At 37.2% G+C, this 15,364-nt stretch overlaps 1 protein-coding gene across 1 annotated transcript in view; it reads right to left on the bottom strand.

The window, feature by feature from the left end:
* Positions 1–337: 337 nt before the first annotated feature.
* Positions 338–15,364, bottom strand: part of LOC126161368 (ankyrin repeat domain-containing protein 65-like) — a 62,761-nt gene continuing 47,734 nt past the window's right edge. Inside the window, exons 5-6 of the mRNA XM_049917175.1 lie at positions 7,364–7,465; positions 338–445 (exon numbers count right to left, since the gene is read on the bottom strand). Of these exons, the coding sequence (XP_049773132.1) occupies positions 338–445; positions 7,364–7,465 (210 nt within the window). The remainder of the gene's footprint in view (positions 446–7,363; positions 7,466–15,364) is intronic.

A 15,364-nucleotide genomic window follows, 5' to 3' on the forward strand; every position in this document is an offset into this window, starting at 1 on the left:
TCGGTTTTATTGTCACTTTATTCTCATATGTGTGGACGTGTATGGATGCTTTTTCCCTTTTATTAATCTTTCCTGGCAAGCCTCTCAGAGCTACTTCAGAAAGAGCATTTGCTAGCACTGTAACATCTTCATGTCTTCTTTTACTTAGTAGACTGAAATCATTTGGAAACATGGGATCTGAATTTTTAACATAAGAAAGGAAATCATTTAAGTACATATAAAATAACAGAAACTTAAGCCCTTTGGAATACTGTGAATTTGTATGTATGGTCTCGGAATATATAAGATGTGAGTTCATTTTCTTCTTCTGTTATCTAAATGTAATTTCCAAATAGATTCAATCCATTCGTTTGGTGGTATCTTCACCATAACCTTTAATCTTTCTCTGGAGATCATCATCATCATCATCATCATCATCAATTAACACTGTGTGCTTCTGTTGGGTCTAAGAATATCCCTAAGATGTTCGCGTGATTGTCCACTGCATTGAGTAAATTGAGAATTTTAATACCTCATAGGTCTTCTGACACCATGTTGCACAGATTCCCATCCATCCAATAATGATAGTGTTTTTTGGAAGCTGTCTTGTTTCTCATATGTCACTGTACAATTTTGTGCACGATTTTTATTTTTCTGGGTGACTCCATAATATATTAGTCATTTTCCTTCATGTTAGCTCTTTCTTCAAAACTATCTTACACTTTTTGAAGTTACTTAAAAGTTGTGGACTTCTGTTGGGTTTCAGAGAGCACTTGCATTCACAAGAGACTGTAATCCCCTTAATGTCATGGCTTTTTAATCTTTTTGTGCTTTTAGTAATTACTTTTTTTTTTATCCTACTTCGGAGTTATGTCTGATAGTGCACAAAATCCACACCTTATTCAGGAGAATGGCACCAATTTTCCTTGTGTATTGGAGAATTAATATTATGTCTGTGCTAAAACTGTGATAAAGTTGTAACAGTCCAAGTTGATAAGTAGTGCACCCATCCTCCACAGCTAGGAAAAAACACTGTTGGTGACACCATTACCAAGTTTCTCTGAACTCTCACAGTTACACAAAAACACCGAATCAAACTGTCCATGTTTTTTGCAAGCAGTATATGAAATCAAGGCTGCATTAGAATCTGTTCAAATTTTCAATCATGAGTGTGCAGTATGATCATACTTCATTCATAGCCCACCTGTGCTATGTCAAGGAGATATTGTATTTCAAACAATGAAAAATCAAGGCTGGAATGTAACAACACAATGAAAAGGATAGTTGCTACTCACTATGTAGCGAAGATGCTGAGTCGCAGGAAGGCACAACAAAAAGACTGTCACACTTAGCTTTCGGCCAACAAGGCCTATGTCAAAATTGGACAGCAGACACACACACGCAGACACACACACACACACACACACACACACACACACACACACACACACACACACACTTGTGCAAATGCCACTCACACACACAACCATAGTCTCTGACAGCTAGAGCCAGACCGTGAGCAGAAGGGCATTATGGGAGAGGGAACTGGATGGGAGTGAGGAGGAAGGTGGGGGGAGGGGGGAGAGCAGGGTAGGAGTGGGGGTGGTAAAGTGCTGATAGAAGCATGCAGGGATGAGGTGGAGAGTGGGGCAGCTAGGTGCAGTCGGGTGGTTAGACAGATGCATGGGAGGGGCGGGGGGAGGGAGGTTAAGCGGAAAAGGAGAGAAGTAAAAAGACTGGGTGCATTGGTGGAATAGAGGGCTGTGTAGTGCTGGAATGGGAACACAGAAGGGACTAGATGCTTAAGGACAATGACTAACGGAGGTTGAGATCAGGAGGGTTACAGGGACATAGGATATATTGCAGGGAGAGTTTGCATCTGTGCAGTTCAGAGAAGTTGGTGATTGCACAGGCTGTGAAGCAGTCGTTGAGGTGAAGGTCAAGTTGGGCGTCGTATTCAGCAACAGGGCAGTCCAGTTGTTTATTGGTCACAGTTTGTTGGTGGCCATTTATGCGGACAGACAGCTTGTTGGTTGTCATGCCCACATAGAAAGCAGCACAGTGTTTGCAGTTTAGCTTGTAGATCACAGACCTGGTTTCACATTCCCTGCCTTTGATGGGATGTAACAGGACTGGAGTAGGTGGTGGGGCAAGGATGTATGGGACGGGCCGTGCATCTAGGTCTATTACAGGGATATGAGCCATGGAACAAGGGGTTGTGAGCAGGGGTTGTGTAGGGACGATGAGAATATTGTGTAGGTTCGATGGGTGGTGGAATATCACTGTGGTATTCCACCTTATCCCTGCATGCTCATCCCCCAACCCCTTCTCTGCTCTCTCTCCCCCTCCCTTCCCCAGCCTCCTCCTCACTCCCACCTGGTTGCCTCTCCCACAATGCCTTGCTCGTAGCTAATTGTGTGACAGTCTTTTTTGTTGTGCCTTTTTGCGACTCAGTATCTCCGCTATATGGTGAGTAGCAACTCATTATATAATTAGATATTGCATTTCATGGGATTGTTCTTACGTCATACTTAAGACACTTTTTTGAGCCCAAAGTGCACTGGTATGAAAATTATTTCAAAGTTTCCATGTGAAATAAAAAAAATATATGGAAATTCAGTTTACTATGTACACTAATTATTAAACTGGTCCTGTATTTTTTTTTTTTTTAATGAATGCCTATCAGTTATTACTAACTAGAAATATAAAATGTTAAAAATTTTCACGTTTTTCATCACATTACCAATGAATTTTCAGTCTTTTCTACAGTCCAGTTATATTTCTACAAGTCCACTTCTGTTCTAGAATCTGCTAACATCACTCCTTGTTCTGTATAAAATAAAAAATTCTGTTTCCAAGATTTGTTTCCTCTGGTTCTGCTACTGCTCTTTGCTGGCAACTCCGTGTCTGCACAGTTCCAAAATTCCTCTAAGATTTATTCTCTCTGCTGGCAGTTATTAACTTCTTACCCACTCTGTTTCATCGTGTTTTTCATAGAGCAGGACTCCATCATGTAATAACAGCATCTTTCGACCATCCTCACCTAAGCAGTTACATATCAAAGAAAATAATTTAGAGATTTATAATATTTTAGGATATATCATTCATAACTCTTTCTCTTTATGTTACAAATTTTTCTGGAAGCTGGAATAAAGAAAGACAGAAAAAAATTACATTGTAAACACATAACAGTTCTGCTGTTATTAATACCACTACCGAGACGTCAGAATGTTTTTCACTGTCCAATTGCTTATGGAAGCTAGTTTCTTATGTTCATGACTCACTCCACACCATTACAGGTAATCATAGAGTGATCAATGAAACATGAAAATAACTAACTAATAAATGAAATAATTAATTGATTTATGCTTAAGAAAGTTAAATTTTAAAACTGCTTATATACATTTTATGCATCTTTATCTCTATTAGCCAATTCCACTTCATTGTTTAGACAGAGCCAATTGCACAGGCCATAATTATCACATTCATATTCTGAAATCATTGTCTTCATTGAAGAGAAGCTGCGAAATATTTCTCCAAATCTTTGCTATGTTATTTCTCTTGTTATGAAAAAAAAATATTGCTGCATAACACTGAAATATGTTAATAACTTACTGCACTTGCTACATTCAAAATTGTGTCTTGCTTTACTCTGTCATTAACTTTATTATGAATATTTCTACATTGTAATTTGATGGGTGTAAATTGCCCTTGTGTACTAACATATGTCAGTGTTATGCGGACTTATTGATACAGGCTTTTAGGTTTACATTTGTGCTGACCACTTGTTTTACATTTTTAAACTTATTCTCTTGTTCATGAAAGGCAATAATTCCTCAGCATAATTCAGTAAGTTAATATTGTTCACAGAAACCTCTTTTTCCTGAGATTATTTCTTGACATATCTTGTTTGTATTATCCTTGTTCTTTAAACACTGATTCCAACTGTTCAATGTATTTGTAGTCCATATTAAAAAATACGTAAAGCAGTTGTTATTCTCAAAATTTGTGATGATTACCTCAGTTGTTTATTATTGTTCTGGAATTGCACTTTTTTTTCAGCGTTAACTCTCTTTTGCCTCCACTTGTTATTTAAAAATATCGATTGTACCAATTATGAATTGCAAACTATAAGTGCATTAGTTCTGCTTTGTAATTTCATTTTTACAATTCGCTTACACTTGTTTTTTCACCGCACAACTAACAATTTTTTGTGTAAAATACAAACAGACTTTCACAACAGCTACCATCATAACACAATGCAGTTGTAAATCAAATAATTTTGAAAAGTTATCCACAGAAACAAGTATGAACTGCTTTGAAAAATGATATATTTCAGGATATCAGGCTTGTTCCATTTATATTGACAAGACAGTACACAACCTTCTAACCTAAATAACACAGGTTTAATGATGCAGTAGAATAAAGAAGAAGCAGGCAGGTATCACAGCATTTGTTGAATATCTGTGAAGGTTACAAAGGCAGTATATACAAATCTGAGCTAAGTAACAATCCAAACATCCAGTTGGAATACAAATTTAGTTTTGTACCATACTGCAAGTTGTAAAGGGATAATGAAACATTTTCTTTCCCATTTAGAAGCATAGTCGCTCAAGAACACAGGCAGGTACACTTCATTTGGAATAATTCTTTCTTTTCTTTTACATTATTTTATGTTTGTCTCACTATTACTTTGCAGTATGTATTGTGTTTTTTTATTTGAATGTAGATTCTTGACATAAGTTTTTGTCCCTCATGCATATTCTGAGACTAAACTAATGAGGAGGGGGGAAAAGGTAAATATATGCAATGAATGAGAAAAAGCTCATTTATGTTTTCATTATGTTGATCATTTACTACAAAAATAACTTGGATGTTTTAATTGATAAAAAATAAACTCCATGATGAGGTCCTAAAGACTATGCAATGTCAACCGCGTGTTAATGTTTGTTGTAGTTATGAAATTTCAGAAATGGAGGCTGTACTGTACTTCTGAAATAGTAAAAAGAAACAAATGTAGAGGACCAGTTTGTCAGAGCTGCTGTGTTTTTGAGTGACACAAACATTTAACATTTTGTCTTTAGATTTTTGTATGGCAGTCATTTTTACAGTATTAATTTTTGAATGGCACAAAACTTTTTAATTATTCCTAATTAGACTTTATATTTCAAAATTAATTTTTGGTACAATATTTATTGATGGCCAAGTGATGATGATGATTGTGATTTAAGCTAGTCTTCAGTATCAACATGATGAAGCCATTTGTTGTGTGCCATTAATTAATCTTTTGTGGCTTGATGATGTTATTGATAAAATGAAAAGAAATGTAAGTGGAGAAACAATAAAACATATTAGCATGGAATAATATACTTGGTAATATTTACCATAATGGCATGGAGCAATAGGAAATGGTCAGAATATAGTATGTAGTAAACAGTAGTGTGCAAGTGAGACTGTATACTACATATTAGATAATACTCTGGTCTTCTCTCCAGCATTTGAGTGTGGTTTAAGTAGAGGACTGCTCTACTGCTTCTACCATGTTTCCTAACTCAATAATGTTTCATTACTGTTATTGTACATACACATTTTGTATAATAAATATAAGTTTAATACCTGCTAATTTTCTGCACCTATAAGTTGTTGTTCATTTGCATTACTTGTTGTTAGTAGTGTTTTTTATTTTTTTAAATTTTTTTTTATATGACATGTACCTGAACTGTATAAGGTGTTTTATATACTCTACTGTAGGAAAACCAAGTACATTGTACCCATATTTAATGTTTTTCAGAGTTGAGAGGAGGCTAATTAATAAAAAGTCAAAATAAATAATCTTTTTAAAGAAATACTCGATTTTTAATTTGTACATAATTTTGTGCATTTCATGTCCACCCTCGTTTAAAATTCTGTTTATTAATTGTGCTAGCAATGTTGATATTAATAAAAAAAATAATAGGTCGAGTTAGACCTATTAGCAGCATCCATGTTGAAATGAAGAGAAAGACATTTACAATGGAACATCTGAAAAAAGATCTCATAAGAAAGGAAAAGACTGAAATGTGTTATAGGATGACAAAAAACTAGTAGATGTGCCATGTAAATGTTTAGTCTAGTGTAACCTGCAGTTACTGATCGTAAACCTGCTTTTTTAACTTTCTAATTTGGTATCTGACATCCATACTCTGGAAACTACTGTGGGAATTGCATGACAGAGGGTACTTACAATTTTTCCAGGTATTGGGGCTTTTCCCATTCCATTTCCACATGGAGTACAGGAAGAATGGGTGTTTAAATATTTTTTGTGCATGCTGTAATTAATCTTATCTTGTCTTTGTCATGCCTATGGGAGTAATACATATGGGGTTGTTGTATAGTACTAGATTCATCACTTAAATCTGATTCTTGGAGAAATAATTTGACAAAAATAAAATATGCCTCCATTAAATGTAAACGCACATTTTTCAACTATGTCTTTGAAATGTGAACCATTTTTAGGAAAGTTTCAAAATTCTGATCCACTTGTTCCCTATTTAATTTCGCATTTGCAGATCATATTGTATGTGACTCGTTGGAGAGGTATATTAGGAATGACACAATATCAAACACATCATTTTCCCTCTGCTCCTTGAATCTTACAAATAAGTCTTACTTGTGGTACTTAAAAAAAGTAGATGATTTCAAACTAAAAAGTTACTAAGAATCATTTTACAGTGGTAATCAAAACATCGACAACATTGCTACAATTCCAAAGCCCAGTATAGTAGTCTTTGCAGTGAAGCACTTACCACTTTAGGACGAAACTTTAAAGCTTATTTAGAAAATGCTAGTTGATCTTCAAGACTAGATGACTTTTATTCATGTTTTATGGTGGGTAATCAAAAATGCCAGCCAGTGTGGCAAGTTATTAAACTGCATTAAGTTTTTCACCCAGGAATGCAACATAGAGTGTGGTTTTTCAATAAGTAAAAATTTATGAGTAAAAAACCAGCACAAAAAAGTTTAGTTGCTCAAAGAATAGTAGAAAATGCAATAAGGTTCCATCAAAGTGTTCAGAACATACAAAATTACCCAGGGACTGTTGGCCAATGTTAAGAGCTGCTCATAGAACCCCAAAGAGTCTGGGAAAGCTCAAAAAGAAAAGAGTTAAAATTAGAAAATTATCATTAGAAATAAAGAAACTTGAAAAGTTGAAGAAACCTGAAGCTTTGATAGAAGAATACAAAGTCAAATCAATAATTAAAATTTGTTGAATTCATGGATGTCTGCTCAGGTCGCATTGTAGGTACTCCATGATATTTTGGCAAACAGATTTTTTCCATCTTCGGGTGGTTCGTAATGCCTGCTATTCTTCTTGGGTTGAAGTCCTCTACACACTGGCCATTACCTCATCTGTCACTGTGCTCCTATCATTATCCCTGCTGGCACCCCAGTGGGAGATGGGCGTTGGTGGTGGTGGTGGTGGTGGTGGTGGTGGTGGTGGTGACAGCTACAAATTGGAGTCCCCACAGTATTACTGTTGGGCATGGACCAATCTATATGGGAATGCTTTGTTTTATATGGGCTCAGTGTGTGGCTCATTTCTTTATTCAGTTTCTTAATTTGCGTTGAGCCACAAAAAAGCAAAGCATTCCCGTAAAGCGTGGTCTGCCCCTGACAGGATGAGACAAATACTGGAGAGTGGCTGGACAAATAATGACAGGAGTAGAGTGATGGTGGGGGTAATGGCCAACACATACAGGGTGCCTGACCCAAGCAGAGCAACATTGACCAGGAATCACCTGAAGATGGCAAAAGTCAGTTTTCTGAAATATCATGCAAAACTTATGACGTGACATGACTATACACCCAAGAATTCAACAAATTTTAATTTTTCATTCCAGAAGGGGGGATATTGCCAAAATTCTGAGGCAGCCTTTCTTCTTCTGGAATTATACGATTTAAAAACCAGCTATTGAAATAAGGGTTCAAGACAGTCTACTTAACAGAGATAGTGGCCTCCAACTGAGTCCAGCATGGATTCCCGCACTAAGCCAAGAGAACCAATGCATTCCTGTACAGTGTGATTCACACCCAGCAGTAGTAGTGTGGAGACTGGAGACTGCATTGGCAGCCAGGCATTGCAACCTCCGCCACTGCCATGACTCATTGCAGTGATTGTATGGGTAGCAAGAGGAGCAGAATAATGGAGGAGTAAAAGTTGATGTGTGTGGGAACCGACCTGAGAAGAACAGTAATCGTAAAGAGCCACTTGAAGACAGCAATGAATTTGTTTGCCAAAATATTGTGGACAACTTTTGAAGGGAACTGGCTAAACACCCAAGAATTCTACAATTATAAGTAAACTAGGAATACATCAGATCACATAAAAATTAAAATTTTGGAGAAAAAATATGTTAATGAATTCTTATCAGTGCAATTGTTAGCTTATTTCAGATTTGTTGTTGTAGAAGATGTAATTTGTTATGTTATGACTGGCAGTAATTTAGTACAATATAGAACATAAAAATTATGTATTTATTTTGTGTTACAAGTTCTCCTGTGTGAACTACATTTTAAAATATATTATACTAAAATGTAATGTACAAAAAATAATAATAATGGAAAGGAGAATGTGGAGGGTTATGGGGATGGCAGGAGCCTCTTGTAATCCTGTCAAACTTCTCGATGGATCAGTTGATGTAATGAAATACAGGGTGATTATAATTAAACTTTCAAAACGCTGTAGAAATATCACGACCAGTCAGAATGATGTCAAATTGTAATGGAATATTATCGGAATAGGGTGAAAACATATGGCAGAAGAAAAAAAAGTAGTGTGAAAATTGATCAATAGATGGTGCTGTATGTTATGTAAATGAAAACACCTGCCACACGCACGAACCATTGAAGTTTGTATAAACACACCAGGTTGACGGCTTTTCCTCCTTTCGTATCTGCCACGTTCACCATGACTATCTCAATGCAGGATTACGTTCTGCTTGTGAAGCTGTATTACAAGAATGATAACTGTGCACATGCAGAAGTTCTGGACACTGAAGGATTTGAAAAAAGGCATTGGTCCGATGACTGCCGTGGGTCTGGAGAAAATTATTCGGAAATTCGAAAAGACAGGTTCTTTTGGTATGCAACCTGGTAGAGGCAGGAAACGAATTGATTCGATGTCAGTGGAAACAGTGGCCACAGCAATTCAGGAGGAGACGAGTGGTGCTGTGCAAACGTGTAGTGCACAGAGAATTGCCCGAACATTGGACATACCTGTGATCCAGGTGCATAAAAACCTGCAAAACATCCTTCTTTGCTATCCATTCAAAATTACCCATGTGCACGAGTGGCTTCCTGTTGATGTGCCAGCAAGAGAGACCTTTGCTTTAGAATTTCTTGCTGGCGTGGAAGTTGTCAATGATTGTCCGTGGAAGATTTTGTGGACAGACAAAGCCCACTTCCATCTGACAGAATATGTCAATACACAGAATTGTCGAACATGGGCAATGGAAAATCCACACGCAAATCAACCAGTACCATTTCATTCTTCTCTCTTGCTGGCATGTCAACAGCGAGCAACTCTTGCACATGGGTAATTTTGAATGGATAGCAAAGAAGGATGTTTCTTAGGATTTACAGCATAATTTATCGTAGGGACATATTTTCAAAGAGGCAGGTGCTTCCAGTCCTGTTACCTGTACCGTCACTGGGAAGCACTATGAATGTCTTTTGCTCAACTGCATCATTCAAGCTCTCCAACAGCATGGATGTGTGGATGGGATCATTTTTACGCAATATGGCGCACCTCTGCACATTGCAAATCCAGTTAAGCACTTCTGAAGCACCATTTCGGAAATGCTAGAATTAGCAGGTGCCATTACCCTATTGCCTGGCCACCCCAACCACCTGGCCTTAATCCGTGTGGCTGGCTGTGGGGCTATCTGAAAGATGTTGAGTTCAGTGTTCCAATTGCAAACTTAGTTGCAATGAATGCATGCATTGGACAGCACATTCTGAATATGACCCCGGAAACACATCAGTCAGTTGTGGAACATGCTGTTTCTCGAGTTCAACTTGTTGCAGAAAAAGGTGGACAGCATGTTGAACATGTTTTGCGTCAGTCACACAAAAATTAATAATTCAAGTTGATTCTGATTGATGCTTTTTATGCGGATTTTGGCCTCAGGAAAATTAAAAACCGATGTGATTCATGCTTTTTATGTGGTTTTGGCCTCAGGACAATTAAAAACTGATTTTTTGCATTCGATGTGATATGACCTTGCCGTGGTGGATGGGCTTACGTAACTAACAGTATCACACCTGTACACCAATGCACACTGAGTGGTAACGTTTGTTTAATGTCAAATGTACACCTTAGGCATTGTTATATGATTCATTGCTACATGTTGTAAGTATTTATTTTTCTTCTTCCATACGTTTCCCCACTTCTCCGATAATATTCCGTTGCAATTTGACGTCATTCTTACCAGTGGTGTTATTTCTACAGTGGTTTGAAAGTTTAACTTCAACTATAATCACCCCCTATATGTTCAGTAAGATCACTAGGTCCAGAGTGATTAATCTGCCACCACCAGGTCACATGAGTAAACAACAGTGGCAGATTTATGGACTGCTGGAGAATGCCTTGACTTCACTTGTACAGGTCCCAATACATACTCTTTGGTGGGCTTATTTATGGCGTCTGTGCTATATTTGGCTGTTTTCTGGACAATGATTTGGACTAAAGCTATTCCCTGCCATCAACATTTGGCTTGCACACACAAATATCTATTTCCCTAATACAGTTGTGGCTTTTGTGAGTAAACTGATGGCATTTGTGTGCATCAAGAGGCTGGTTGATAATCGAGTTCTTCCCAGCTGGAACAAACTTACAGTGTTCTAAAGCACTAATGTTTGAGGTATTCAGTAAAGAGGGTCATAAAAATTCATTTATTTAGTCATTGAAAGTGAACCAATCATTGTTGGCCTGGTGTTCTAGTGCCAAAGGGCATGGCTGGAAATTCAGAGCTAACAGGATCGAATCCCAGTTGGGCCACCGAAACTTTCAGTCTTCCTTTAATTTGTGTTATACCTCTCAGTGATGTGAGAAGTGGCCAGGTTCAAATCCATGCTAAACTGTAGATCCCTTTTCCCCTGTTGTTTAACTGGAATATGTTAGGGACATTCAAGTCGCTGAAGTGGCGTTCAGTTGGAAGACTTACCTGATAACTCAGTCACACGAAATTATTCTTTTTATCTTGTTCGTACAATCCTTAAGGGAGCTATACAGGGAAGTCAGTAGAATCGAATATTAGTTTTTAATTTCACTCTATTGCATTAAAGGAAAATAAATTTTCTCTATCATAAATTTCGTGTAATGTTACTGAGTTTATTTGTAACACTCAATAGTTGACTGAAAGATCCAATTCTGGATTTAGCAGTATATATCTAAATTCTTTTGATCTCTCTTCAGATTTGACAAGATGAAGAGCTCAAATATGTAGTGTTCAGGAATTGATTTCAGTAGCATATTGTAAAGTGGCTCCTGTAAGGTTGTATTTTCACAATAGTCCAAAAAATATTATACTTATATATTTTGTTTTATCCTTAATGATATTTGTTGAATGCAAAGGCTATTTGGATGCAATTAGTAGTTTCAAACTTAAACAAGCTCAATAAGTGAAACTGTTTAAATATAACTTTGTTGTAATGGTCAGGTTGTGATGTTATCAGCCTGATGTGCAAGATCTCTGAGCCATGTGAAGGCGATTGTACTACAGAATAATTGGCGATATTTGCTTCATTTAGCACTGAGTAGCACAGATTGTATAATTTCAATCCTTCTCCTCTTCTGTCAAAGTTGATTTTGTGATTTTTAATTTCTACGGCCCCTCTGTCCACCCTAGCATAGCAATAATTGTATCTTGATAAAACTCTGGGATCAAAGAATGTGCTAATCTTCAGCTTCATAACACACTGGTTGGACACAGTGATCTCAAGCAGTGGTCTGATGACATCTTAACCTGATGGTTTTGAGTTTACAAATAAATAGTTCGTCTTGCTATGAACAGTAAAAAAACTGACCTGCAATGTTACGGACCAATACCCTTAACGTGGTTTGCTGCAGTATTCTGAAACATATTCTAAGTTTGAATATAATATATTTTCTTGAGATAGGAAAGCTTCTGTTCACAAATTTTCACAGGTTTAGAAAACATCGCTCGTGCAGAACTCGGCTTGCTATTTCCTCACATGATATTCTGTGATCCATGGATGAAGGGCAAGAAGCAGGTTCTATATTCCTAGATTTGCAAAAAGTGCTTAACACACTGCCCCACTACAGACTATTAACAAAGATTTAAGCATATGGAACGGATTCCCAGATATGTGAACAGCTCAAAGACTTGTTGTTCATCAGTGTCAAGGGTATCGTTAGGAGTGACCGAGGGAAATTTGACAGGATCTCTCTTGTGATTCTTCAATTTCTCCCAGTGTATTTGGGATCTCTCTTGTTCATAAATGACCTGACAGAAATGGTGAGTAGCTCGTTATAAATCTTTGCATATAACACAATCATATGCAGGAAAATAATGTTGTTGAGTGAATTTAGAAGGATACAGGATGACATCTGGTGTGATGAATGGCAGCTTGTAGAAAAATTTGAGTTAATGCAGAAGAATGGGATCTGTAAGGTTTGAATACATTATTATGGACGTGCTGCTTGACTCAGTGATGTCAAGTATATTTCTATTTTAACACTGCAAAGCGATATGAAACAGGAAGACATGTAAGGATGGTAGTAGGGGAGGCAAACGGTTGTTGTGCTGCTAGAGTTGTTACCAGTAGGTTTGATCAACAGGTGAGTATTATGGAAATGCCTTGTGAACATAAATGGGAATCGCTGGAAAGAAGACTACTTTCTTTTCATGAAACACCATTGAGAGAAAGCAGAATGCTTCTGCCTCCACCAATGTACATTTCATGTAAGGGCTGCAGAGACAATATAGCAGAAATTTGGCATAGACAGCTGTTTTTCCCTCGCTCCATTTACGAGTGGAGCAGAAGAGGAAATGACTTGTTGTGGTACAAGGTACCCTCCGCCATGCACCATATGATGGCTTGTGCATTATGTATACAGATATAATTTCTGTGACTTCCCTGGTGAATTGTTGTCACCTCGTAGAATCGGGTGTACTGCCAGTGGTCTGTGTCTTCCCAACACGATATTTCGACTGCGTAACTCAGTGTCATCATCAGGTGTTCCCTGAGACAGAAGAGAGCCGCAACAGGCGCGGACCAAAGATGGAGTGCCTAGAGACTGATACCACCACCAGAAATGGCCACAGTGGGTGCGGATGGCACAGGGAGCGCCACGCACTGCCCAGGCATAAATATGGGACAAGGTCAGCTCGTCAACGAGTCTCAGGGAACACCTGATGAAGACGCTGAGTTACGATGTCGAAATATCGTGTTGGGATGACACGGACCACTGGCAGTACACCTGATCCTACGAGATGACATGTGTACAGATGTTTATGGCTGAAAATACTAACCGCATCCTAATAGTCTCTGATAATACCTTCAGCATCAAGAGACGAAAGAGTAGGCACAAAAATTTGCCCCTATAACAAAAATCACCAAGGATGAAAATACCAGTTGTGAAAGCGTACATTTATATAACTGGTTCAGTGGCATATCACCACTCCTGCACTCATGCACCTTATTATGTAGTTACTGGCACTGACGGACTTCATTCTGTTAGTTCTTTTAAAATATTTGTTTGCTTCTTGAGTTGTATCAGAAGTGGGCAATGGGAGCCATTCACCAAATAACTCAAGGTGTTTTTTTTTCTTCATACAGAAAGAAATAACATTTTTGTTTTCTCTGGCACGTTATCTACCAAAGAGTAAAAGGTGTTAAGTATCTGATGTTTTTTGTGCTTTCTAGCACTCTGACTCCGTCTCATATTTGATAATATTCCTTATTTTGAAACCAGTCATATACCATTCCTTTTCGCTGAGCTTTTGCTTAAGGTTGTGTATACACATTAACACTTAAGAATTGACCATTGAAGACCAGTAATGTATTAAATATCGCTTTCATATTTCTCACATTAATATTAACTTTGAGATTTCTCTTATTATTAGTGTTATTGAGTCAAACTTCACATTCTATACTCTCAGAGACTGAAAATTGCAGAACCCAGCACTGAGCATTTTTAGTGGCTGTACATTGGAGAGCATTCAAGAACATTCCAGAAATTTGCAGAACATTTGAGAATTTTCCTACATTTATAGAACATTTGAAACAATTTTAGAAAAATCTCAAAATTTCTAGAATATTCGTGTAATTTCCATAACATCCGATAACATTCAAGAACACTTCTTAACAGGAAGAAATCATTTCATTATGTTCATGTAAAACAACAGGTGAATATTTTATTCATACACTCATTCATCATATTCCAAGAATCTCATCTTGAGGGAGGGCTCTTGATGTCCGGAACAAATCATGGTAAGCATTAACAAAGAGTAATATTTGTCAGGAAATAATTTTGTAGACTATATTCAGAATTAGCTCTACTTAAACAGATACATATCTATATGTCTATACATGAAATTATTAAATTTGTAAGAAATCCACTACTTTGGGGAAAAAAGTTGTTGCTTCCTGTTACACTCAGTGCTGTTTCTATGTTTAAATTTACGATGGCAGCCAGTCTGAAATTGTGTCATACTTCTCTTCAAAAATATGTGCATATTGCTAACAAAAAAGTGTGTGCGGATAGGAAAGATGAGATTTCTAAATGAAATGAATGTGTAGCCAGTCTATAATTTATGATCAGTGCACTAAAAATTGATATTAATAAATGTCAAGCAGCTAAATGTGACCACAGACAAAGTAAATATGCCTAAATTTCCACCAAAAGTATCCTAGTGTGGAAGATAATTACACATCTTCTAAGAGTGTGACTAAGGCTGACTTGTTTTTCTCCCAATAATTTCAAATAGCATTTTTGTATAAAAATATACTTTGCAGTTTACCTGTTTGGTCCAAACCCATCTTCTTATCTGTCCACTATAGGGTCTGCTGACGATTATGAAGTATATTCATTTGACAACATTTTGAACACTTGTGTCTGTGTCACTAATTATTTAATCTTTAAGAACTTTGCAAGACGATGGAAAGAACATCCTTTATTGTCTTCTCTATTAACAGTGAAGAACAGTGTAGAAGAGCTAGCTGCCTGGATGCACAGGGTGTCGTCGTCCCCCCACGTGTGTTATGTGGGAAAGCACACTGATTGGTTTTCAAGAAGGAACCCATATCTGCAAATGCGCTGCTTGTGCACTGTAGAGCATCGAAGTCTGAGATGGTGTGCATTCCACATTATGTCAATTAA

Source organism: Schistocerca cancellata, chromosome 1 (genome assembly GCF_023864275.1).
Source record: "Schistocerca cancellata isolate TAMUIC-IGC-003103 chromosome 1, iqSchCanc2.1, whole genome shotgun sequence".
NCBI classification, from domain to species: domain Eukaryota; kingdom Metazoa; phylum Arthropoda; class Insecta; order Orthoptera; family Acrididae; genus Schistocerca; species Schistocerca cancellata.